Below are 24,540 nucleotides of genomic sequence, written 5' to 3' on the forward strand. Positions count from 1 at the left end.
TTAAAGCACACTAACTCTGCAGTTCTCTTTTTGTGTTGTTTTTGCTGCTGATGCTGTTGGTTGCATGATTAAGTTTTTGAAGCGATAGAGCAAATTATTTTCTTATACTGTGCATACTGATTTTGGTTTATTTCTCTTGTGCACTAGGAAATGTACAGATTACAACTAAAACTCTGCTAAAACCCATGGAAAAAGTGCAAGGTATGAAGGTCAAGGAGACTAAGAAGGATGATAATGAAGGAGACAAGCATGGCAATGAGAGTGAAGGTCTCACAGCTGGGTGCAGCAAATACCCAGAAGCAAACAAAATCATGACCAGTGGTGGAGTTTCAGAAACCAGCACGGTAGTTCCCCTCGATTCTTTAACCTCTGTGGACCCTCGATTAACAGAAGCAACTTCTAAAGAAGAAGAATGTGAAGAATTAAAACCTCGTTCTTCATTGTCATTGCCAGAGACCAGTGCCATTTCCAAAGCAGACCATGGGAAAGAAAAGTTGTATAAATTAAACCATGACTGTGAAGCAGATGACAATCACCAGCAGATTCTTGACCACCATAGTGACAGACGAAGTTCTACCCGCGAAAGCCCCACGGCCATGGGCAGTGTAGTTGGCGAGCCCTTGAAAGAAGGTTCTAAAGTTTCATATTTGACATCACTCTCATCTGCTCTGGAATCTAGAACAATACCCCTGGAAGACTTTGATTCAGAAAATGAGAGCCTGACGAAGGGCTCTGCTAAAAAGACTCACCCTTCTCATTTTAGTCAGGGCGATCGCAGCACCACCGGGGCCGCCAGCAAGGAGCGTGAAGAACCGCTGCTGAGCTCCAGGAGTGACGCGGAGCTATGCTCTCTTACTAGCCCTAAGCAACCAGAGGAGGCTGCTAGAGGTCATTGTTCTAATGAAAAAGAGACTGTTGAGCCCCCAAAAGAAAACATCGATAACTATCACATTCAAGGCAGTGTCCGTAAAGAAAGCTCTAGTTCTTCAATGGTCAACTCTCTCACTGAAGCCACAGAAGGAACTTTAAAGGAAAGTGACTTGAGAACCACTTCAGACATTGAAGGAAGCTTGACAGACCATGAGGACCAGAGAGAAACTTTTGCTAATATTAGCCATCCGGGCAAACACTATGAAGAGCCAGAGCAGCCAACCACTATAGATCCTGAAATGTTAAGTGGAAAGCGTGATAGTAAAGACATGAACTCTTTAGTCAATATCCAGCAGAATCTGGACAGCAGCACCCAGTTAAATGAAACATTGTGTAGTGAATTTCACTTTAAAAGAAAATCCCTTGTGAACCAGTTAAGTCCTATAAATGAGCTATCAAAAGTCAAGAATGATACTATTCAGTTACCAACACTCCTAGATTTGGATAACAGACCTGAGTCAGAAAAAAGTGCTCAGACCTCCGAGGGTAGTCCACAGTTAGATGAGCAGAGCCATGCTTGCACAGTGAATGGACTTTCCTGTACTGATGAACTAGCTGTAAGCTCAGAAAGCGAATGTGTATTAAATCAACAAGTGACCCTTAGTTCTGGAGACCATGTGAAGCTGCCAGCTGACTGCATACTAAATAAAAGCAAAGAGGTTCCTAGAGCAATGAGTGAGGATTTCTATCAGACCCATCTCCGTCCATTAGAGGACCGAGCAGATGCCATCACTGACACCCAAACTGTTCCCATTCAGACTAGAATGCAAGACATCTCTCCACCAGGTGACAGAACCTGTGGTGCCTCTTCAAACAATTCCAACTTCAACAGGAAACCAGGAAACCAAGAAAGGAAAAAAAGAATGACTAATGCAGGAAGGAATTCCAGGCTTCTCTCGAAGAAGAAGAAGAAAGAAGTGACTGTCTTCCTGAAAGAGGTCTTGGTCATGGAATGCCAAAACGTTCAATCTCAGGAGAAAAACAGCAGTGGCTGTGCAAGTGGAAATGTGTCAGAGGCGGCCATGTGTTCCACTTGCCCTACTTTGGAGTCCAGCAAAATCGTCCTGAATGCCGAAGGTTCTTTGATAACAAAATGTGAAAATGCACTTCAGCCCAGTGTTCATCACTCCCAAGTGAAGGAGCCAGAGAATTCCATGGGAAGTAGTGCTCATAAAGCGAGTTACACAGAGGAAAGGGAACTGGAAGAGCGAGAAGCTAAAGGTGACATTCAGGAAGACAAAATCGGAAAGGAAATTACAGTAGGCACATTAAATAATGGAGCCCTAATCAAAACCATTTGTGCAACCAGTTACATCAAACACCACGAGGAAGTAACAGAAGGAAAGAGGCAGAGACCCCCCAATTCGGCTATCTTTCGTAAACATAGCATTTCTGATTGTGTTTCACAAGGACTCAAGCAATCTGTAAACATTCCAAGTGCCGAAAAATTGTTGGACCAGTCCCCTAATCTATTCTCCGGTTTTAAAAGCTTGACACAACCAGAAGAAACTCCAGGCCAGAAGGAAGATGAAGTCCTTGACTGCCAGAGCAGCCAAAGCAGAGCACATGCATGGGGAAAGGAAGGGAAACCAGCTAAGAATATTCAGGAGAGTGAGCAGAGAGAGACCATCACAGAGCCTAACAGACATGGAAGCCACACTCCAAAGGATCTGATGGCACGTTCACACAAAAATAGCTCGCCCTCTTCTAGTACTCCACAGCACGTTGGCTCTAAAGGTGACTTTGAACATAACCCCGGTTGTAAAGACTCCACAGAGAGCATGGTAGACACGGTCTACAAAGACTTTATTAATAAGCCTGCAGAAGGCGTGCTGGGTGGAAAGGCAGCTGTTAAACTTGACAACAGTGCAAGGCAAGATAAACCAGCATTAAGTAAAACCTCAAGATGTACTTTGTCTCAGCGAGGAGAGCTGAATGTTGCACATACAAGAAAGCTTGAGCAGAATTCAGATTCCCACTGTACTACCTCGTCTACGGTGGACTCTCTTGAAATAACAAAATCATGTGAAGAGAAAGTATGCATATCTTTTAAAGGTTGTGAAATGAAATTATGTATAGACTCTTATGCCCATGAGCCAAATACAGGGGTATTGGATAGAGTAAATGTGTCTTTAAATTGTATTCATCCTGAAGAGAAAGTTAAAGAAGCATCTCTGGAAGAAACGCAAGTCATGGACAAAGGATCAATACTGGAAATTAATTCTGTGTTTGACAAAGAAAATTCCTCTGGAATTTCTTCGAAGGATTTGATGTATTCTAGATGCCACGATGAGACCTCTACCCCCCAAGGGAATCTGTGCTCCATTCATAGAATGCCTTCCTCTCTGTCTTCCCAAGAAGTTTCTGAAAGTAATGTAAATAATCCAGGTGGGAAAACAGACCCCAAACATCTTGTGAAACCAAACGATGGTGAAATCCTTGATAAAAATGTAAAAGACCACACATTCTTGTCTGAGAAGAAAGAAAGACCATCAAGGGATATGAGTCGACCTTGTGAAGGTGCCAATATACACATCAGTGTGAAAAAGGGTATGTCACAAGTTTGTCACCCTTCTGATAGACACTTGCCTTTAACATTGGAAACAGAAGCTAAAGTGAAAAAGGAGAAAATTAAGTGTCAGCCAATGGGACATAAAACTGTGGGGGATCCATCGGAAGGGATGATAGCTAGAGATAATATAAGCCAGATTTCTCATAGCTACTTTAAATGCAACAGAATGCTGGGTGATGCTGAAGAACAGCACAGCCAGAAGGTTTCAGACAAGCAGCTGCAAAAAGAGGAATGTGTGCATCACACAGAAACACATGCCATTGCCGAACAGTGCCCATCATCTAATAGGCTGTCTAATAAAGTGCACAATAAGAGCCCACCTAAGGATTACACAGGCGAGTCCACGCCGATGAAAGAAATGCCTGTAGCAAAGATGACCAGAGCCAACACTGCTGCATGGTCTCAGACGTTGAAAGACCCAAAGGCGGAAAGCGTGGTTTGTCCATTGAGCAAGATCGAGATGTCTGCAGGCTCTTGCCTTCCTGGCACCTCCCATAAAGCACAAGACCCCCATCCTGTTGGATATGATGTGATACCTGGTGCCTTTGGGAACACTTCACAGCGGAAAGGAGCATTTCCCATAAAGAAGCAGCCCCATCGATCATGTAAAATAGTTTCTTGTCAGGATCAAGTCAAAGTGGCAAGAAAAATAAATAAAACCAGAAACTCTGCCTTTTTAAAGAGTTCCTCAGAAACCATCCCAAAAGAGCCCAGACTGCTCAGCTCATGTGCTAGGTCTGCACCTGCACAATTATCTGAAACAGTAATGTCCAGGAGCTTAATTAACCACATACCAAAGCAGACGGCTACTCGCTGCCATCTCTTGAGGAGCCTGAACTTCAGGAAGCCTACCAAAGAATCAGCCTTACTAAGCAAGCTGTCCATCCTTGCCCGTAAACTGGTCCCAGCCACGAAAACCCAGAAAGTGAGATATTGGCATTGTTCCTCTGAACTACTTCCAGTGGCTAAAAGCTACAAGCGGCTACGATATAAAAGGTTCCTGGATGGATTTTCATATAATACAATGCAGTTGAATCCATATATGGCAGCTAATAGATGGGACAAGAAGCCTAACAGTAAGCCTATGGCACTTTACTCTCTTGAAGCCATCAAAATGAGCTTCATAGATTTGAGCGACAAGATGCCGTCCCTGTTGGGTGGTGCAGAAATCCTTCCAATATACTTTCATGTGAACTCAGGTTCGGATTGCGTGGCCGAGGCCTCCAGGACTTTCCCTGAGCACTGTGCTCCAACAAGGCTTGCCTTAGTAGAGGCCCCCAGGTGCCCATCTCAACCTCCCAAGTGGACCTTCTCTTTCTTCTTCTCCCATGGTGGTTCTGGGACGGCCACATTCAGGGAAGACCCTGGCCTCCAGAGTCAGGCCTGCTCCCAGGCCCCTCCAGCTCCTCTCCAGGACTCTAGTGGCACTGCCATTGTCCAGACCAGAGCAGGTTTCTCAGTCTTCGGCCTTCATACACTGTTAGCACTTTGTTCCCCTGGAGGTTACCGGATCTGGACAAAAAAACGGAACTTCTCCAGCCACATGCCTACCATACAAAGGTTCTTCATGTCACAGTTTACACAGGGCTTGAAGGGGTTAAGGTCTCCTGCAGCCATCGCAGACAAAGTCTTCTGTTCCCTGCCCTACTCGGTGGGCAGGGTGCTGTCCATTTGGAGCCAGCATGGCCCTTCTGCCTGCCCCCTGGAAATCTCTGCTCTTCATTCTAATTACAGCAAGTGGCAGCCAAGTCTGGGCCCTGCAAGCAGGTAAATCGGTCCCCTCATCTTTGCAAAAGTCTTGTGTCTGTAGCCTGTCACTTTGGAGAAGAGAAGGGGATTAAGCAGACCTAGAAATGCGAGGTTATATGGAGTCCCTTCATATGTCTATTTTCTTTTTACCTTGCCACATCTCTGTGTGCTGGGAAAATGCAGCATTGGTTCTTAAGTATAAATGTAAATCTCTTTGATTTTCTTGCAGTATCTACTCCTGTGTTTATACCATTCTTTTATTTCTATTCTTCTTCAAACCACCAAATCTTTTGAGTCCTGGATCTTGTGTTGCCTCCACTTAGCAAAGCACGGACACCCAGTGCAAGCTCTAAGACTCTGTGAAGAGTGAAAAATAATGGTTCTTAACTATATCTTATTTACAAGGTGTGAACAAGGTAGCACCTAGCTCGGTGTTCAGCTTATAAAAAATGCAGAATGAATACTTATTAATAAATGATTGAATTATGTAGGTATCACGAAATCTAGTTGAATCTCTGCATTTGTTTGTTTGTTTTTCAAATTACAAAGTCATCAAACATTGATATTTACTTACTATAGGTTCAGGATTTACAAACATCGAAGTGAACTGGTAAGGAGTTGTCATATGGCCACTGAGAATAATTTCACCAATACCCTACTACCTCCTTCTTAAACATGTAAGAAGAAAAAGTGTTGGACATCATAGATAAATGCTGCTATTCATTAGATAGACAACATTTAAAAAATTTTTAAATTCTATTTCCTATTGCTGCTATATACAAATTAAACAACATCAGAATTTCAAATAGCCCAGGTGAGACCTTGCACTCTCTTACGCAGTAGAGTAATTCTGACAATAAAAAGCTACTACTATAGTTCCCTGAACATTTTGGCAAAAATCAATGAAAGGAATGTTGGAGAACAATGCATAGCCTATAGATTTGCTAATTACAATTGAAAAAAGAATCGGTGCTACAGTGATTAGCCTTATAGTCACTAGGAAATTAATCACTTCATATAACCCAGCCATAAAAATGCCTTAGAATAAGTCATTGTTTTAAATAATGATTCTGTTCTCATTACCTCTCAGATGGAAAGACAGAACATGATAGTCATTGGTTCTCACTGACTAAAGGTGCTATAGCATCATTGTCTGGTCTTAGAGTTTAGAAAATGTGCTCTTTTTAAAAACACACTATGGAGTATTTTCTCAAATGGTAAATTGGATAATGCCAGAAAGTGACACATGCTTTTTATATAGAAGATAAGACAAGGCACCTGCATGTTTTCCCCGCTAATCAACTGGCTCCTCTTTGAGTTGAGTTATAGCTACAACCAGTGTCTCTTCATTCCTGACTCAGTCACTTTCCTCTTCAGGATTCATTTTGCCCCTCTCTCGTTTCTCAGTACTCTTCAGGGAATTCTGCCACTGACATAGAGCATTATTCTACATCTCAAAATGAGCTATTCTTCTTCTAGTCATTAAACATCATATTTTAGAGGAAATAGATTATAATGTCTTTTTAGTTAAACCTATACTGTTTCAGGATCAGTAGAAATTGATGAAGGTGTTACTTTCAAAGGCACAAGGCTTGTGAGCGCAGAAAGAGGCCAAGATGTCGGAGCAAAAAGTTTCGAACAAATACCACGGGCTGGACTTCGACTCCTCAAAGATCCCCAAGCTCAAGCTGCCCAAGGGCTGGGAGTGTAAGGTGGTACGGCTGATGGCCCCCTTCAACAACAGAAAAGGCACAATAGCACTCCAGAATTTAGTTTTAAAACCACAGTTTAATTATTAGGGAACCAACCCTGAGAGCAATTGCAAGGTGCACCTTTTCTTTCTTTTCTTTTAATTTAAAGTTTTCGCTGCAATATTTATAAGGCTATAGAAATTGGCAAGTTTTATTTTAATACAATTATGTAATATAGAGCTGAGCAGTATGTTTTATTTTTAAATGACCATACATACTCGTGTATAAGCTAGGTTTTTCAGCATGTTTTTAGTGGTGAAATAGGTGCCTCAGCTGATATTCAGGTTGGCTTATAATATATACGATATATATTTTTAAATCCCTTAATAGATTCACTCAATTGAAAGGACAAGGTTCAAAATCATTCCTGTTCACTTCCTTTCTCATGTTACTCTCCCTATCTCTACCCCCCCCCGCCTCCATTTAAATAAAAAAGCAATTTATTGTTAGTATGACTTCATATTCCATTGTTGGGCATATAATTTTCATGTCTGGGAGGTTTTTATCTTTCTGGGCTGTAATTTCCTATCTTAGGGTTCTTTCTAATTAAGTGTCAGGTGCTAAGTACCCCCAGTGGCCATCAAAGCCTCCTTTCCCATTGTTATATTGCAGCTAACTTTTTGCTTTCATACTTTTGATTTACCTCAGCCACACCCTGTTACCATATGTGCCTCTTCCAGGCATAGAAGCTGCATGTACCACCAGACACAGCCCAATAAGGTAAGTCTCCTATAGTGCTTGGCACATACAGGCTTGTCAAATGTTTATGCGTGAGAGGGAGAGTAGGTAGTGTGGGTCAGAGATGGCACAACACTGACCTCTTGTCCTCCTTCAAAACGTCCACATCTCTAAGGTAAACATCTCTAAGTTTCCTATGTGTTCATTACAGGTAGCATGTAAGCTATGTCATCAATATGATTTTTTTTAAAGTCAAAATATCCATCCACACATTGATCTAGAAGTTCCTCCAGAAGGTCCCTTGCATATTGGTCATTAGCTGCATTTCTAAATGGGATTGACACATTCTTGGAGCAGTGTTCATTTGTTCTGTTCACAAAATGTTGGATCCCCCCTCCTAAATAAAAACTGTCTTATTCTTATAAAATTGTAAAAGGAGTTGACAATATTTTTTTGATTTTTTTTTTTTTAGGTGTCCCACAGGTGATGTAGCTTGCAAATGGAGGTGTTCCTTGGTCTGATGATCAAGGAATGAGAGAGAGAGAGAGAGAGAGAGAGTGAGAGAGTGAGAGTGTGAGAGAGAGAGAGAGCTCGATGTTTTATATGTAAAGAATTTTACAAATTTTTACACATGCAAACTCAGGCTATCTCCAGAAGTGAATATAAAGCAGAATGACTAGGAATTCCATTCCTTAATCTCAGGCTGGATGTAGAAAGAAGCTAAAGGAACCAGACAGTAAATGGACATATCTCATATATATATCTTCTGTCTTTCTCTCCATGGTGCTAGGCTAGAGCCTTCATTCTCTGCCTTGGTACCAAAGCCTTGCGTGGTAACAGAGACAGCTGTCAGCAATCTGCTGCTTTCAGCCTCTGAGTTCCAGGTCCCTGGATTCGATGAGCTGGATGGTATGACAGCAGTGTGCCCCCGACCCCAGAGCAGTCCTCCAGAACAGAAAGAGGTAACTGTGCAATGTAGGAGGGGGGGATGTGGCTGTTGTACTGAAGCTGTCTTTGATAGGCACAAACCCGCTGTTAAGCTGAGTACTGGAGATTTCCAAGCAAGAGATGTTTCTGCTTGGCCACTAAAGGTACTCAGGATCTCTTCCACTACATAATGCTTCATATCCTTCTTTCTTCATGAGTGTCATAACTCTGTATAGATAATTGGATCAGAAAGCTGCTTTAGGCATTGAGGTGAATGAAATCATATTTTTAATTTGCAACGTCTGCATCTCCAACAATTGTAGACTTTCCCATTGATAATCTCATTATCTGCACAGTTGCTGAAAACACAATTAGCAGGAGGGTGGGGAACTATCTTATTTTACTTAATTGGATCATCTGTGAACTCAGAAGTTGCTTTGAGTGTCAAGGAAGGTGACTTTACATATTCATAATGTCTTATAACTTGGAAATCTTCTTGTTAACCCTTCAAAATAGGCTGAGCCAGAGAAGAGGCCAAAGAAAGTGTCACAGATTCGCATCCGGAAAACCATTCCTAAACCAGATCCTAATCTTACCCCCATGGGGCTACCTCGACCCAAAAGGTGAGCTCCTTCTCTCATACAAACTAATTTCACTTTTATGGAAAATAGTTGGGCTAAAGATAATGGGCTTATATTTAGAATCATTTATTTCACATCTACGAAGTTATCTCAAAGAAATAATTGCTAATGTGGCTAACAGATTTATGTACAAGTATATGTAAATTTATCCGTAAATTTTCCTGCACTATTTATGTGCCTGGTTTTGTGCTGTCCCTTTGCATGTGTAATCTTAATGCAGCCTCCAACAGTGTTGTAAGGTAAGTACTATTACCCCCATGTGGAGGTGAAGATACCGAGGCTCAACGTTAGGTCAGTTTTTACATAATTCCTCTGCCCAAGGTCCCAACATTATGCGCACAAAATTGGGGAAGGCTCTAAATGCCATTAGAGAGAGAATTCTAGTTTTCTGGGAAAATTCCAGATCTGCTTTATGGTCTATCTTATAGCTATTAAAAACTGAATTATCAGTGATTTTTTTTATGACATAAGGAATTGCTAACAATAATGTGAAGTAGAAAGAAAAAAAAGATGATTAAATTTTGTATGTGGTGTGACTATTCCAGCTTTGCGGTTTTATGTATCTGCTACATAGACACACCATAAAATGAACATTTTAAATGGCTCTACACTTTGATCCATCCTTTAGTTCTCATAGTTTAGATGAACCCTAATGATAGTCTATTAAGAAACCCTGAGTAAATTATTTAACCTTTATGAGCTTCATAAGCCTATGTGTAAAATGCAAATAAAAATTTCCCCAAACTTAAGATTGCTCTACAATTCAGTTGATAAAAAAAATGTATACCAGATCCATTAATGTGTGTCCACGCAGCGCAGAGATGCAAAGAACTAGTTAATTTTGGTGGTGATGATGATGGTGGTGGTTGATGTTTTACTTTTCCCACATGGATTTTTCTAATACGGTGTATTCTATCTTGTAATTGTGTTTTTGTTCATCTATCATAAGTCTCTTCAAAAGATAATTACAATTATGTCACTATCAAAGGTGGGACGGTACATAAAAGGAGCTCGGAGTCAGGGTCAGCTGTATTCCTTCCTACACGTGTGCCGATGTGTAACTTGAAAGACCTGGTTTATAGGAATAAATTGGAATTGAAAGGGTTTTAATAGAATATAGCAGTATTATTCAGTTCTTCCATTTTTTTCCCCAAAGTTATATGCCCCAAAATTCACAGAATGCCCCATCAAGTTACATTTCAGGATCTATCACCTAATTTCTCTGAGGGTAAAGGATGGAAAAGCATTCGCCTTGAGAAACCCTTATGGTACCCTGGTGTTAGTAGCACTTAAAGTGACCGTGTTTGGGAAGTGCACCAAAAAGTTGTGCAAATGAATGTCAGATGCCGATAGATGTACAAGAGCAAGTAAAAAAACAAGTATACAAATGTGGCTAAACATATTTTCTACAGTCAATGGAATGTGTGCAGGTAAATTCTCTTAGTAACACACTGGTCTTAGCCTCCTTTGGATGCCTTAAAAAAAGGTTCAATTTAAACAGTTGTTTTCAAGGGAATCTGCTGGACCAACTTATATTTAAGGCATAGAAGTCAGCTCAATTTTATGGCAACTGCATCTTGGAATTCCCAATGGGTCACATGACTGCTAAACTTTTCTTAAAAACGGAAGATAAATCTCAGAGCCTTATTAAAAAAAATGTTTTAAGAACATGAGAGTGGTATTGGTGACCAAAAAAACCCTGATTGTGGTCGCAATTATATGATACTGCTTGAGGTGATTGAACGATATGATGTCTGTATTAATTCCAATAAAATGTTTCTGGGGAGAAAAAGAAAGTGACATTGGTGAGAATAAAGTTTCACAGAATTATTTTCCATTATGGTGGGCTCTATCATCATTCTTTGTGGACAGTTAAAGGTGTCCTACAAGGATTTCTTTGGAAAACCATACCCCTTCTGTCTTACAACTTGATCTTACCCTTTTAGATTTCGTTTTTGTTTCCCCAATTCAAAGAATACAGATTGGGTCCCTGAGAGATGTCAATTGCCATTTTGATGTGATGTAAATAGAATTGCTCAGAGAAGGGGGCAACATGCTTGGTAAAGTGGGGTGGGGGGTGGGCAGCATAAAATACCAAGGCCTTCAATGAGATGGACGGACACAGTGGCTGCAACTAAGGGCTCAAACATAAGAACAGTTGTGAGGATGGGCGCAGGACCAGGTGGTGGTTCTTTCTGTTAAACAAAGGGTCATCAATGGGTTGGAACTAACCTGACAGTACTGATCAGCAACCAATTCAAGGAAGAATTAGTGAGATGGAAACTCTGCCTTTAGCTGTGAATAGACTTACATAGATGATATATATATGGAAACATGATAACTTCACATTTTGATATTTTGTTTAATAAAGATTTTTTAACAACAATTTTGACTTTGCTTGGTATGTCAGTCTTTCACATAAAGATATTTCATTTGATATGCTGAAAGGTTGAAAAGTAAGCATTTCAATAAATCTGTTGGCTTGTATATTTAGTAGAATTCACTTTTATGTAAAATATACATTTATGAAAACCTTGATATTGCAGGTTTGCTGCATTAAATTTATGGAAATATTTTATATATAACTCACTGGCAAATAATCTTTATTTAAGTCTATAGGCCAAATTATTTTTACTTGCTACCAGAAAAGGTCTGACTTTACTTTCCAATTGTGTTAGTTTTCATTTTGAGGGAAATTATAGAAACCACTTAGACATAAATCTTGGAAACCATCTTCTATGGTAGCTTTCTATAAGTCTTAAAAATCAAAATTAAAAACATGTACAAATAATAAGAACTTCTGTTATAATAATAAACTACTAAGTCAACCTAAAGCTATTTCACATTGCTTAATTTACAATAGAGTGATAAAATGTATAGGTGAAATTATGAAGTGAGTGTGATATGTATGTAGCATGATAAGTGTATATGCATGCATCATTGAAATTCTGTTATTAAACTTTTAGGGAAAATTTAAAATGTATAAAATTCAGAAATCAGTTTACTTAAACCTCATGATTGCTGTTATATTTAATGTAGAAGAAGAAGGTATTACTACAAGTTAACTGTCGTGGACAGCTCATCATATAATTTGTCATTAATAGGGTAGAAATAATAGCATAAAATAAGTTGAGAATTTACTGTAATTAAATAAAAAATTACATTATATGAATTAATAAAAGTTCATATCTTAGCTAAAGGAAATTGCTTAAAATTGTTTGCTGTGGATTTAAAGACTTCATGTTACTAAGAATTGAGAGCAGCCTTAGTTTAACACTACATTGTTTTAATTCAGCAGTTGCAAATGCTGCATTCAGTTTAATACACGAATTAGCTATATTTTAGTGTTTGAAACTTTTTATTGCAGGACTTCACTCTTAAGTAGACGTTATTTAATGATAATTATGGGAGGGGAAAAAATTATGGGAGGAACCAGACAAAATCGGTCTGACAGTTCCATCTCACCTATCTGCCACCTGAAATACAGACATTTCACCCTGAAGTGGTGTAGCTAGTTGGGCCACTCTAAGTCAGAGGAAGGAAAGGCTTGATTCAGAAGGGATAGCAGTGAAAGATCCCAGCAGTGCAAAACAGACGGTTTTGGGGTGTCCTGTTTGAAATTAGGAAACATGGGCAGATTTATACCTGTATCTTGGGAATTTGCACTTTGGGCAGGCAAATATCGATGTTTTACAGGAACTCGGGTTTCAGGGTCACCACCAGAGGCAACTGTTGACCCTTGGCAAGCAAATAGAACCTTGTGGCTCTTTAAGCCTTGAGCCAGTCTCCAGATGTCTTTACTAACTAGCCTGGCTTTTAGTCACGAACAGTAAGGTAAATAAGCGAAGGCTTTCAACATTATGTGGCACTTTTCAGGTGACATCTACGTGCAACCGATCTGCTTTTGAGCAATGTAGTGAGTTATGAAAACTATAGAGACAACATTTAATAGAGGACTTTAAGCTAACAGCATTTTGTAAGGGGGATTTTTCTAACTACATTTAGTAAAATGACGTAGGATTCATATTTGAAATCACAAAATCTAACACCAGTAAAAATGCTCTCTTCTAAAGCCACACTTTTCTGTTAACAAAACTATATGCAAAATGAGAATGACTAGATTTACAGTGATGGCATTAATCATCACAAAGGGCTTAGAAGATCACTGGCTTGATTGATAGATCCAAGTAGAATTCAGGATGAATTGGAGCTGTTCTGATAGAATCTGTGAGAATGAAAACTCCAGGAGGAGGGTTTAGGCCACTACTCAGAGACAGCAGTTTTTGGAAATTGAAAGTCAGATGCTAGTTTACCTAAAACCCTTTCCTTAGAAAGTCATTTGGTATATTAGTATGAAGCCCACTAGTCTAGAGTTTGTATTAACAACTTTATTTCATTCCTCCAGATTTTACCTTGTACCACAAGGTAAAAACAATCTGTGTTCAATGTAGAAAAAAATCACCCAGTATTCTCAACAAAGGAAGTTATTATTAAAGATCTATAAAACTATGATAGAAGGGATAAGGAAGAACAAACTTGAGAAAGAAGGTCTCATGCCCAAGGTTGTGGTTTAGACTTGGTTAAAGAAGATATGGATGAAGAGTGTTGGATGGCAGCATTGCTTAGGCCAGAATTATTTCAAAACTGGACAGTCAGAAAACAGCAGCCTCTGGGTAGAGATGAGGTTTGGCAGGTGGGCATGCACACAAGAGGAGGAGGAAATGCTGCCTCGTGGCAATGGGTGGCCTGGAACATGTGGTATTCACTTTAGGAAGGCCATGGGAAACAACCTGCAGGCCGTTAGAGTGCCACTGTGGGCTGGAGGTGTCACGTGCAAGGTCCGTGTCAGAAGGCCTGTGGCAAGATGGTCATTTGGAATGACTTGCGTCCTCAGGGACCGTATGCTCTAGGTGCACAGCACCTCAAGATGCCCTAGCCACACACACACTGGACCATACACTGGACATCGGCCAGTGGACCACACAGAAGCAAAACAAGCACACTAGAGTAAGAAAGAAAAGAAGCCCCTTCCCCTGGCAGTTCTTCAGTGCTCACTGCTATTTTTAGTTTTACTGGCATATACCTCATATCAATACAGTCTCTTCAGTCCTATCAAGAGTTTTGCACCGCCACAATTAATTTCACAACATTTTCTCTTTTTCTGAATAATATTTTTATTGACTTCTTACTCAATCCAGTATATCCCATGCCTTCCCATAAAGTCCTGTTCAATCCCATCCGGTGAAGGTATACATTCATCAATGCCATCAACTCCCCTCTGCCCCCTTTCCTTCCTCCCCCCTCTCACTCCCTCAGGGCACCCTCCTGTCAGTGTCTCTGAGGGGTCATCTGTCTTGACTGCCATGTACCGAGTGATCTTAAATGTACAAATGAATATACGCAAGTCTAACACAACCAGTGAGGTATAACACATACAGAGCATAATAGTAAAGGGGGGAAATCTTAAACAGAACTAGAGAATGTGGTTCATCAGTGCCACAAGGTACCCTGAATTTGTCCTCCATTCTGTGAGGCCCTTCTGAGAGGGACTGTCCAATGTCTTGCTGGTGAACTGTGGATCTCCACGGCATCCAGTCCCCTTCAGATCAATTTGGATGCATGTTTTTTCAACTTCCATTACCTCTTCCCATCAACACCTCATGATCACACAGCCTGGTGTGCTGCTTCCATGTGGGTTTTGTTGCTTCCCTGCTGGATGACCACATGTTTAACTCCAAGCCTTTAAGACCCCAGACGCTGTAGCTTTTGATAGCCAGCACCACATTTGCTTTTGCACCCGCTTTGTCTTCAGTGATTGTGTCAGGGAGGTAGGTATCATATAGTGCCACATTATTAGAACAAACCATTCCTGTACAGAGGTAAGATTTAAGTAGAGGTCCAAAGAACATCTTCCTTGTTGCATATATACACATGTATGTATGTATATATATAGTTTCAGTAATTCCTTTCATGTATAATTCGATTGATCAAACACGCCCAGAGCATTTTAGAACACTCACTATTCCCCTGTACCCATCATTGTTGGTGACCTCTTTTCTACCCTCCCATGTCCCCCCCCCCCGCCCCCAGGAAATGTCAGTCCAGTGGTGGTCTCCATAAGACTGTTAATCCTGTATTTCTTGTGTAGATCAGCACCCACCCCCCCCCCCAAAAAAAAACAACAACAACATACAGATAGCCACCAGACTAACAGGGATCCAGACAGAGCCACATTCGTGTCCAAAAGGCGAATTTCCCGTAGGTCCACATTGTTATTCCCACAGTCTGAATGCAGGGGCCACATGCACCCCCACCGCCACCATTTTTGCCATAGACTTTCAGTGTGGCCCCCTTGTGAGTAAGTAATCCCCAGCCAGTCCAAGTGGGGTGCCAAGTGCTGCCCCCTGAGTCAGAAATCCACAATCGAGGTTGCTTGGGGGCCTTAGTGGCTTCAACCACATCACTGTTCTGTTGCATTCCCCTCCTAGTCTGCCTCCATGTGGGTCCCACAGTCATCTCTGGGAAGGAACTGCTCAGCTCATATGGTAGTTACATAATCTGGTTTCAATTTGGGACTTGAGTGGATTAAGAGTGAAGGGATGGGTTATAGTCTGTCAATCAGGTCATAGCCAATGAGGCCTCTGTGTGGGCATGGCCTCCTGAGGATTCTGGGAGCTCCTGTATTTCCTCCTTGGTGGTGGAAAACTCTCGCGGCTCACTCCCAGGAGACTCTACTGACAAGGCTGATTCCCTGCGAAACCTCCCTGAGGGGAAGCCACATGGACCTACCCTGATGCGGCCCTGAGAGCTGGAGAAGCTCCCCTGTGGAAACCCCTACTAGTGCTGAGATGCTTCCAACGCCACTGGATCCACAAAACTTCCTACCCTTTGGCCTGTGATCTTCCTGCATTCAGCATCATTGCATGTGTTTCATGAGTCTGAAGAGGACTTTATAGATTGATATCGGACATAGGGGCTAATCAGGCTTATGGGCTTGATCTGGACTGGACTGGGATATTTCCTCACTGTTCAATTGTTCTTGTATATAAACCTCTTTCTGATACACATATGTGTGTTTATGAATTTGTTTCTCTAGTCTACCCGGACTAACAGCTCAGGAACATTACCCTCATAGATGAGCACATGCGCTTGAAGTCCACTCCTGCTCTCCCTTTCCTATAGAGATATAAACAATACCCTCCCCTTGGCTTGGTTAGTGCCCTGATGCCCCATTGCCTTCATTTTTCTTCTCCCACCCCTCTGTGGTCCTTAAAGGCATTTGGGGCTGAGGTGTGGAGAAGATAACTTTCATCACAGGACTATTTGCATCTGTTGTAATTTCACTTTTCCTTTTTTTAAAAAATTAATCATTTTGTTGGGGGCTCGTACAATTCATATAACAATCCATACATCCATCCATTTTGTCAAACACCTTTGTACATTTGTTGCCATCCTCATTTTCAAAACATTTGCTTTCTACTTGAGCCCTTGATATCAGCTCCTCATTTTTCCCCCTCCCACCTCCCTCATGAACCCTTTATAATTTTTAAATTATTATTTTGTCATAAATTGATTTCACAACATTTTCTTGTTGGACTCATTAGCTCCCCTTCTCTGCCATCATTCTCTCCCAGCCTTCTCTGCCATGCCCTTGGGTAACTATTAATCTAATTCCATTTACTATCTCTGTTAATTTACCTATCCTGGATTTCATATAGAAAAGTGATATAAAACACAAACATGAATTAAGCGATTCAAACAAAAATCTACAACAATGGCTAGAAAACCCTCAGTGGAAAAGAAAACAAACAAAAAAACTAGAATATTAAGATGGGTCAAAGGGGAAAACAATTGATAAGTTATCATTTTTAACTTCATCTGCCATAATCAACTTTACATTGGTCTCTGGTCTGATAGCAAGGATCTTCACATCCGTCAACTATGTTAAGAAGAATTTATCAGAAGATTAATCTATGGGTATACCCTACAAATGAATTTTGGGTTTCCACTGTGATCCATAACCTTTTGCAAACCAGGCATTCACAATCTGGTACTGATACCATCCTCTCCTTTGATTTGGATTTTATTATTTGTAGCCCTTGGATCACACAAGTTGGTGTGCTTACTCCTTGTGAACCTAGTTGCTGCCTCCATTAGATAGCAGCTTGTCTGAGGACAAGCCTTTTAAGATCCCAGAGGCTTTTCTTTCTCATAGCTGGACACCAGTTGATTTCTTCTCCATACTTTGCTGTAGCACTCATATCTTCAGTTATCTCTTAATGAAGGCGAGTATTAAGTAAGGCCTAATAAGAACTAATGTTCTTAGATTGGGGATAGGATGAGGTGCAAGCCTAAACTCCAGTCCTTTGGTTTAGAGCCATCATTATCAATTTATGTTAGAGAACATTATAAATTAACCCCTGGGGGTGTACAGTAATTGTATTGATGGTGTCATTCATTTAACCAATGGTACAGAATTTGAAACAATTGAGAAAAGAAAATTATGCAAGTATATGCCAGCTTTAGACTGCAATACATGAACTATGGACCTGTACAGATTAAACTCTTTAAATGATTGGACACATTGTACCCAAACAATGGGGACTGATGATAGGGCAAACCTTTCAGTAGCACTCGTTCACAAAGGCAGAGCCAAGCTTACCAGCATGAGCACCTTGTTGCTTGCGAGAAAAACCTCATCTTTTGAAGCTTTTGTGTCATCTCTTATAAATCGTCTGTTTCCTTTGCCGATCTTTTTGTTGCATTATTTGTTTTTGAGGTTTTGCAGTTTTATGGGTTTTAGTAATTACGCAATCCCTTATCCACTGTGTCATTGTTAAAGAATTTTTCTTCATATGTGGGCTCTCATGTTACTCTTGTTGATGTGCATAAGTGCTTTATTTCTAATGGAACCCAATCTATTTTGTTTTCCACTGTGTGTGCTGTCTTTATTATATTTGATAGTCTTATGTATGCCCTGCAGTGAAGTCCCATAAGTTTGTCCCGGTTTTCTCACTGCTGATCCTAATAACTCTGGAGTTTATATTCAGTCTCTAATCCATCTTCTCTGTCATTTTGTTGTACTGTGGTGACTGTGGTGGCTGTGATTCTTGAAGCCATGTTACCAGTATTTCAAATGCCAGTAAGGCCACTCAGAGTGAACAGAATTCCGCAAAGCGCCCAGACAACTGACTAGAAAGAAGGAATACGCTATTGACCACATAAAACCTTGTTGACAGAATCAAAAAAATTATCAGACACTGAAAACCTCAGGAAAAGAAGCACCATTATCAGAAATCGTGCAAGAAGATGAGCCCCGTAAGTAGGAAGGCACTCAAAATATGACCGAGGAAGAGCTGCCCTATTAGAGTCACCCCTAATGACTTGAATGGAGTAAGGCCTGACGAAGTAAAGCTGATAAGGCATGACCTAGAATGAGAAGAAACAGCTGCAAGCATCAATTAGTAATTAAAACATGGAATACATGAGGTATGAATATATGAAAATTGGAAGTGGTCAAAAATGAAATGGAACTCAAAAATCTACTTTCTTGGAATTAGTGTGCTAAAATCGACTGGTATTGACTATTTTGAATCAGAACATCATTGTTTACTATGCTGGGAATGAAGCAATCGAGAAGAATAGTGTTCATCAGAATGAACATTTCAAGTGCTATGTTGAAGTACAGTGTTCTCTGTGATAGAATTATATCTGCCTGCCTTCAAGGAAATCCAATCAATAGAACTATTATTCAAATGTATCTATCAATCACCAAACCTAGTGATAAAGAAATGGAAGAATTGTGCCAGTGATCTCAGTCTTAAATTACTCAAATAAGCAGTCAAGATGCATTGATAATTTTCGGAGATTGGAATCAAAAAGTTGGAATCAAGAAGAATGAACTGTAATTGAGAAATAGGTTTTGATGATAAAAAAATTAAGCCAGAGATTACATGATAGAATTTTGTAAGATCAATAATTTGTTCATAGCAAATACCCTTTTCAATATCATGATAATCGAATATTGCATATTCACCTACCAGATTGAATACGCTGGAATCATATCAACCAATTATGGGTAGAAGTCAAATATCAGCTAAAATATGATGGGCTGACTATGGAACAATTACTCATATGCAAGTTTAAAATGAAGCTGAAGAAAATTAAAATTAAATCTAGACAAGCCAAAATACATCCTTGAGCCTATCTCGCCTGAATTCTATAAATATCACACAAATAGATTTGACATTGAATGCTAATCACTTTAGACCCAATGATCTAAAGGATGACATCCAAGAAGAAAGCAAAAGGTCATTAAAATGACAAGAAGAAAGAAAAGATGAGCATGGATGTCAGAAGAGATTCTGAAACTTGCTCTTAATCTTAGAGTGGGTAATACACATGGAAGAAAGGGTGGGTCAATGAACTGAACAGAAAGTTTCAAATGGCAGCTAGAGAAGACAAGGTAAGGCAATGCTAAGCCTTCAGAGAAGGCATAATGAGCAAAGCTTATCTGCTGAATTTTAAAAATCTCTGGACAAGAAGTTATCATTGAAATTAAATGGTAGCAGGCATGTCCAAGGGATATTTCAAGGATTTGATCTCAATGAATCTTGTGACAGATGAATTTGGGGAGATGGCAACTAGTGGGCAACAGAACAATCTTGGAATGGTGGTTAATAAGAGGCAATAGTATCATCATGTTAGAAGCCTTGGAGCGAGTATAAGTAATAGCTCTATTCAACAGAGACATCAGTTATTTCCATAGACCCCGCTCTCCAAAGGACCTGTTTTACTACAGTGTAAAAATGAGACTGAATATTTTACATGTTAAATATTTTTGTTAAATTTTGTAATAGTTAAATAAAAAAATTAGAAAACCCAAAAGAACATGCTTAGCATATATAAAACAAAGAATTCAAGCAAAGAATTCTAGCTTCAAATTACAATATTGAAAAAATGTATTGGCATAATATTGAATGATTTAGGAAGTATCAAAAGAAGATAGCGTTACTGTATCAAAAAGAACTCATTAACATTCCAGTTTCAAGAGATGGCATATGAGCAAGAACCAGTAGTACTGAAGGAAGAAGTTCAAGTTGCACTGAAAGCATTAGCTAAAAACAAGGCTCCAAGAATTGATGAAAAACTAATTGAAAAGCTGATGAAGCACTAGAAGCATTCACTTATCTATGGCAGGAATTTAGAAGAGAGGTACTTGGCCAGCTGATTGGAAGAGATCTGTATTTATACCCATTCAAAAGAAAGGTGACCCAACAGAATGCTCAAATTATTGAACAATAGCATTAACATCAAGTGCAAGTAAAATTTTGTTGAAGATCATCCAATCACAATTGCAACAGTACATTGACAAGAGAATTGCCAAAAGATTCAGGGAAAGGACATGGAACAAGTGATAGATATCATTGCTGATGTCAGATAATGCCAGAAAAAATGTTTACTTGTTTTTTATTTGCTATACGATGGCATTCAACTGTATGGACCATAATGAACTATGTGTCATTGAACCTTGAAAAGAATGGGAATCCCAGAACACTACATTGTGCTCATGCAGAACTTGTACATGAATCAAAAGGTAACTGGGTGAACAGAACAAGGACATATTGCTTGATTTAAAAATCAAGAAGAGTGTGTGTCAGGGTTGTATCCTCTCACAATATTTCTTCAATCTGTATGCTGAACAAATAATCAAGAAGCTGACTTATATGAAGACTGTGGCATCAGGATTGGATGAAGGTTTATTAAGCAACCACCAGTGTGAAAATGACACCACCTTGCTTGCTGAAAGTGAGGATTTCAAGCACTTGATGGTGAAGAGCATGGGCTGCAGCCTTCAGTATGAATTACAAGTCAGGAACAAACTCCCCAGACTGCACTGCTAGATAACATCATGATAGATGGAGAAAGCACTAAGGTGTCAAGAATGTTGACTTGCTTAGATCCACAAGCAGCAGTTAAGAAACCAAAAGACATCTTGCATTGGTCACATCTACTACAAAAGACCTCTTTCAAGTGTGAAAGTCAAGGGGGTGACATTTAGGACTAAAGTACGCCTAACTCAAGACATGATGTTTTCAACCACCTTTTAGCATGTTAAAATGAACATTAAAAATGAAAGACCAAAGAAGAATTGCTGCATTTAGATTATGGTCCTAGCGAAGAATATTGATACTACCATGGACTGCCAAAAAGAAAAAGCACATCTGTCTCAGAAGTTCAACCAGAATGCTCCTTGGAGGCAAGGATGACACTTCTTCATCTCATGCACTGGCATGTTGTCGGGAAAGACCAGACTTTGGAGAAGGATATCATGCTTGATAAAGAAGCGAGTCAACAAAAAAGACTCTGACAAGATGGGTTGACACTGAGGCTGCATTGATGGATGTAAACTAACACCATTATGAGGATGGAGTCGGACTGGGCAGTGTTTTGTTGTTCACAAAATTGCAGGCTCAGTGGCACATAAAGAGGGGAGGTATGGGTAAAGGGGTGAGGATGGGTCCTGTTTGATTCTTCTACAGCTAGAGAGCCAATTTTTCCAGTACTATTTATTGAAGAGTTTTAGGGTGTTTGGGCTCTTTCGTCAAAAATCAGCTGCCTTTTTATTTCTGGCTTTTCTATCCTGTTCATTGATCTGTGTATCTGTATTATACCAGTACAAGGATGTTTAGACTGCTGTGGCTTTCTGATAAGTTTTGAGGTTAAGTAGAGCAACAGCCCTCTTCTTTTGGGGAAGTCTTTTGCCTTTGGTGGGGCCTTGTCTCTCTCCATATGAAATTGATCATTCGTTATTCCATTCTTTAAAAAATGAAGTTAGGATTTGGATCAGAATTTAATTGTATTTTAGATTGCCGTAGGTAACACTGACATTTTCACAATATCAGGTGTTTCTTTCCATGATCACACGGGATATTGTTCCATTTGTGTGGATCACTTTTGTTTTCTTGGAATAATATTTCAAAGTTTTCTTTGTGCTGGTCTTTTGTTCCCAGCTCATTATTATAGAGCAAGCATTTAGAACAATTGGTAATTGACTTATATTCCGTCAACAAAAGTGTGATTGTGTTATTTACTTGATCAAAACCTGTTCTTTCAAAAACACATTTGAGTAAATGAAAAGGCAAATATTTAGCACAGACAGAGTTCATACGGAAAAATGAAAAATCATAGTGGTCATGAAAATTCTGAAAATAAATGAGATTGCTAGTTCTAAGAACTATTAGCATATGAAGTCTAACTAAAACTGATGCTGGAGCATAAACAAACATCAGTAAAAAGAATAAAGAATCTAGAAAGATACACAAATATGTAGAGTGGTTTAATATATATAAAGTTGGCTCTCAAATCAGTGGTAAAAATATACCATTTAGTAAAATCATTTGGGATAGCCAGGTAGACATTTCAAGAAAATTAAGTTGGGTGTATCCCTTGTACCTATCACTAGAATAAATTCAACAGAATGAAATTTAAGTGTATAACAAAACCATAAGAGTTCTTGAAAGAAAATAGCAGAAATTTATTTACTGGCTGCAGTGGCTAACACAAAACTCTAGAACCCATAAGATGAAGATAGAGAAATATTACATGAAAATCAAGAACCTCTCATCGTGCGCATATGAAACTGCAGTGTTGTCTTACGGCTCGTTTAGAAGATCCCCAAACAAATGGTAGCAGACTCAAATTTAGTCTCAGTATTGATGAAGATACTCTACTGCTGCTGCCACCACAGCCACCACGGAAGAACCATCACCCCCTGAAGTAAGTGATAGTAAGTGATAACATGTAGCACATGGAAGGAGCCCACCAAGTTGTACCCAGCGAGTCGTCGTGTGCTTTATCCTTGTTCCCGCTAATATATTTTAAAGGATTACTTTTCATTATTTTTGTTTACATTTTAAAAATTGCCAAAAATTTTAAAATAAATTACAAGACATGACAAATAACAGGCTTCTTTCTAATTTGAAGTGATTCTGTGATAGCTTGGGTACTAAAAGCAGAGCTAATAATTCTATCTTCACCTTGACTTATTTAACGGAGAGAATGTTGTGAGGTATTATGTATGTAATCCAGTTTTAACTCCATTGTCTAAAATGTTAGCTATGAAGCAATTACTTCATAATCCAAATTTTTGTCACTGAAATGTTAAGATATACTTTGATGTTTAAAAGAAAATCATTGTAAGAACTACTTCCAAGAGAGAGTGTTTGTTCTTCTGGCAGTCCATATTACTTTCAGCACCACGGTTCAAATCTATCAATTCTTCTCTGGTCTTCTTTCTTCAGTGTCCAACTTTCACATACAGGTGATGTGACTGGAAATACCATGGCTTGGGCCTTGCACCCAGTCCCCCAAATAACCACCTTGCTTTGCAACACTTTAAAGAGGTCCTTATACAACAGTTTTACCCAAGGTAGTGGGTCATTTGATCTCTTAACAGCTGTTTCCATGAACATTGGGTGTGGATCTAAGCAAGATAAAATCCTTGAGAACTTCAATCATGTATAAACACACACACACACACACACGCAATTTTTACAAATAAAATCCCAACACAAAAATGGAGCAGTACAGAAGGTCCACAGAGAAAATACAAATGACTCTTAAACATGTGGACCATATGATTTCATAGTAAGATTAAAACAAAATTAAAATAAAATTTGTCCCTAATTTGCTAAGATGCTGTATTGTGACAGCTCTGTTATGAATCAGTTCAAATGCCCCTCCCTCCTTTCAAATAAAGACTTCATTACCTATTCATGGAAGTATTTTGCATAGTATATCATGATATTAAACATCTGTGAGTGAAAAACTTAGGCTGATAACATCAGCAAAGTATGCAATGCAATGTTGTATGTCATACATATTGCTAATGTACAGGAATTAAAAAAACATGGTCATAAGTGCATTTCAGCTTGAATATGATACAAGGATTAGTCATCTGTCATTGCTAATTTGTACCTGTCAAATTATCAAAGAATCATTTGATAACCAAACTTAACCTATCATCTTTATTCTATTGTAAATTTTTATAAACTATATAATAGGCCATACCTATCTATATTACAAATGTATAGACTTTTTGTCTATCAGATATTCCTCTATAGATAGGAAACGGCATAAGTAGGAATGAGCTCTATGTCAGTGGATTTTTATTTTAAAGGGAAAAGATAAAGAACATTTTTCAGTATGTGGCTAGTTAAATAATTGAATGTTCAAAAGAATAGAATACAGTCATGAAGTTTAAAATAAAATGGACATTCTATAAACCAAT

General features: G+C 39.3%; 1 protein-coding gene and 1 pseudogene across 5 annotated transcripts in view; both read left to right on the forward strand.

The window, feature by feature from the left end:
- Nucleotides 1-24,540, forward strand: part of PRR14L (proline rich 14 like) — a 101,765-nt gene that overhangs the window by 44,231 nt on the left and 32,994 nt on the right. For all 5 annotated transcript variants that reach the window (XM_075534652.1, XM_075534653.1, XM_075534654.1 and 2 more), the window contains 4 exons: nt 148-5,269; nt 7,651-7,722; nt 8,471-8,642; nt 9,124-9,230. In XM_075534652.1, coding sequence (XP_075390767.1) covers nt 148-5,269; nt 7,651-7,722; nt 8,471-8,642; nt 9,124-9,230 — 5,473 coding nt within the window. The remainder of the gene's footprint in view (nt 1-147; nt 5,270-7,650; nt 7,723-8,470; nt 8,643-9,123; nt 9,231-24,540) is intronic.
- On the forward strand, nt 19,776-19,975 carry LOC142429512 (small nuclear ribonucleoprotein G pseudogene; annotated as a pseudogene).

This window comes from Tenrec ecaudatus, chromosome 16 (genome assembly GCF_050624435.1).
Source record: "Tenrec ecaudatus isolate mTenEca1 chromosome 16, mTenEca1.hap1, whole genome shotgun sequence".
Taxonomy (NCBI): domain Eukaryota; kingdom Metazoa; phylum Chordata; class Mammalia; order Afrosoricida; family Tenrecidae; genus Tenrec; species Tenrec ecaudatus.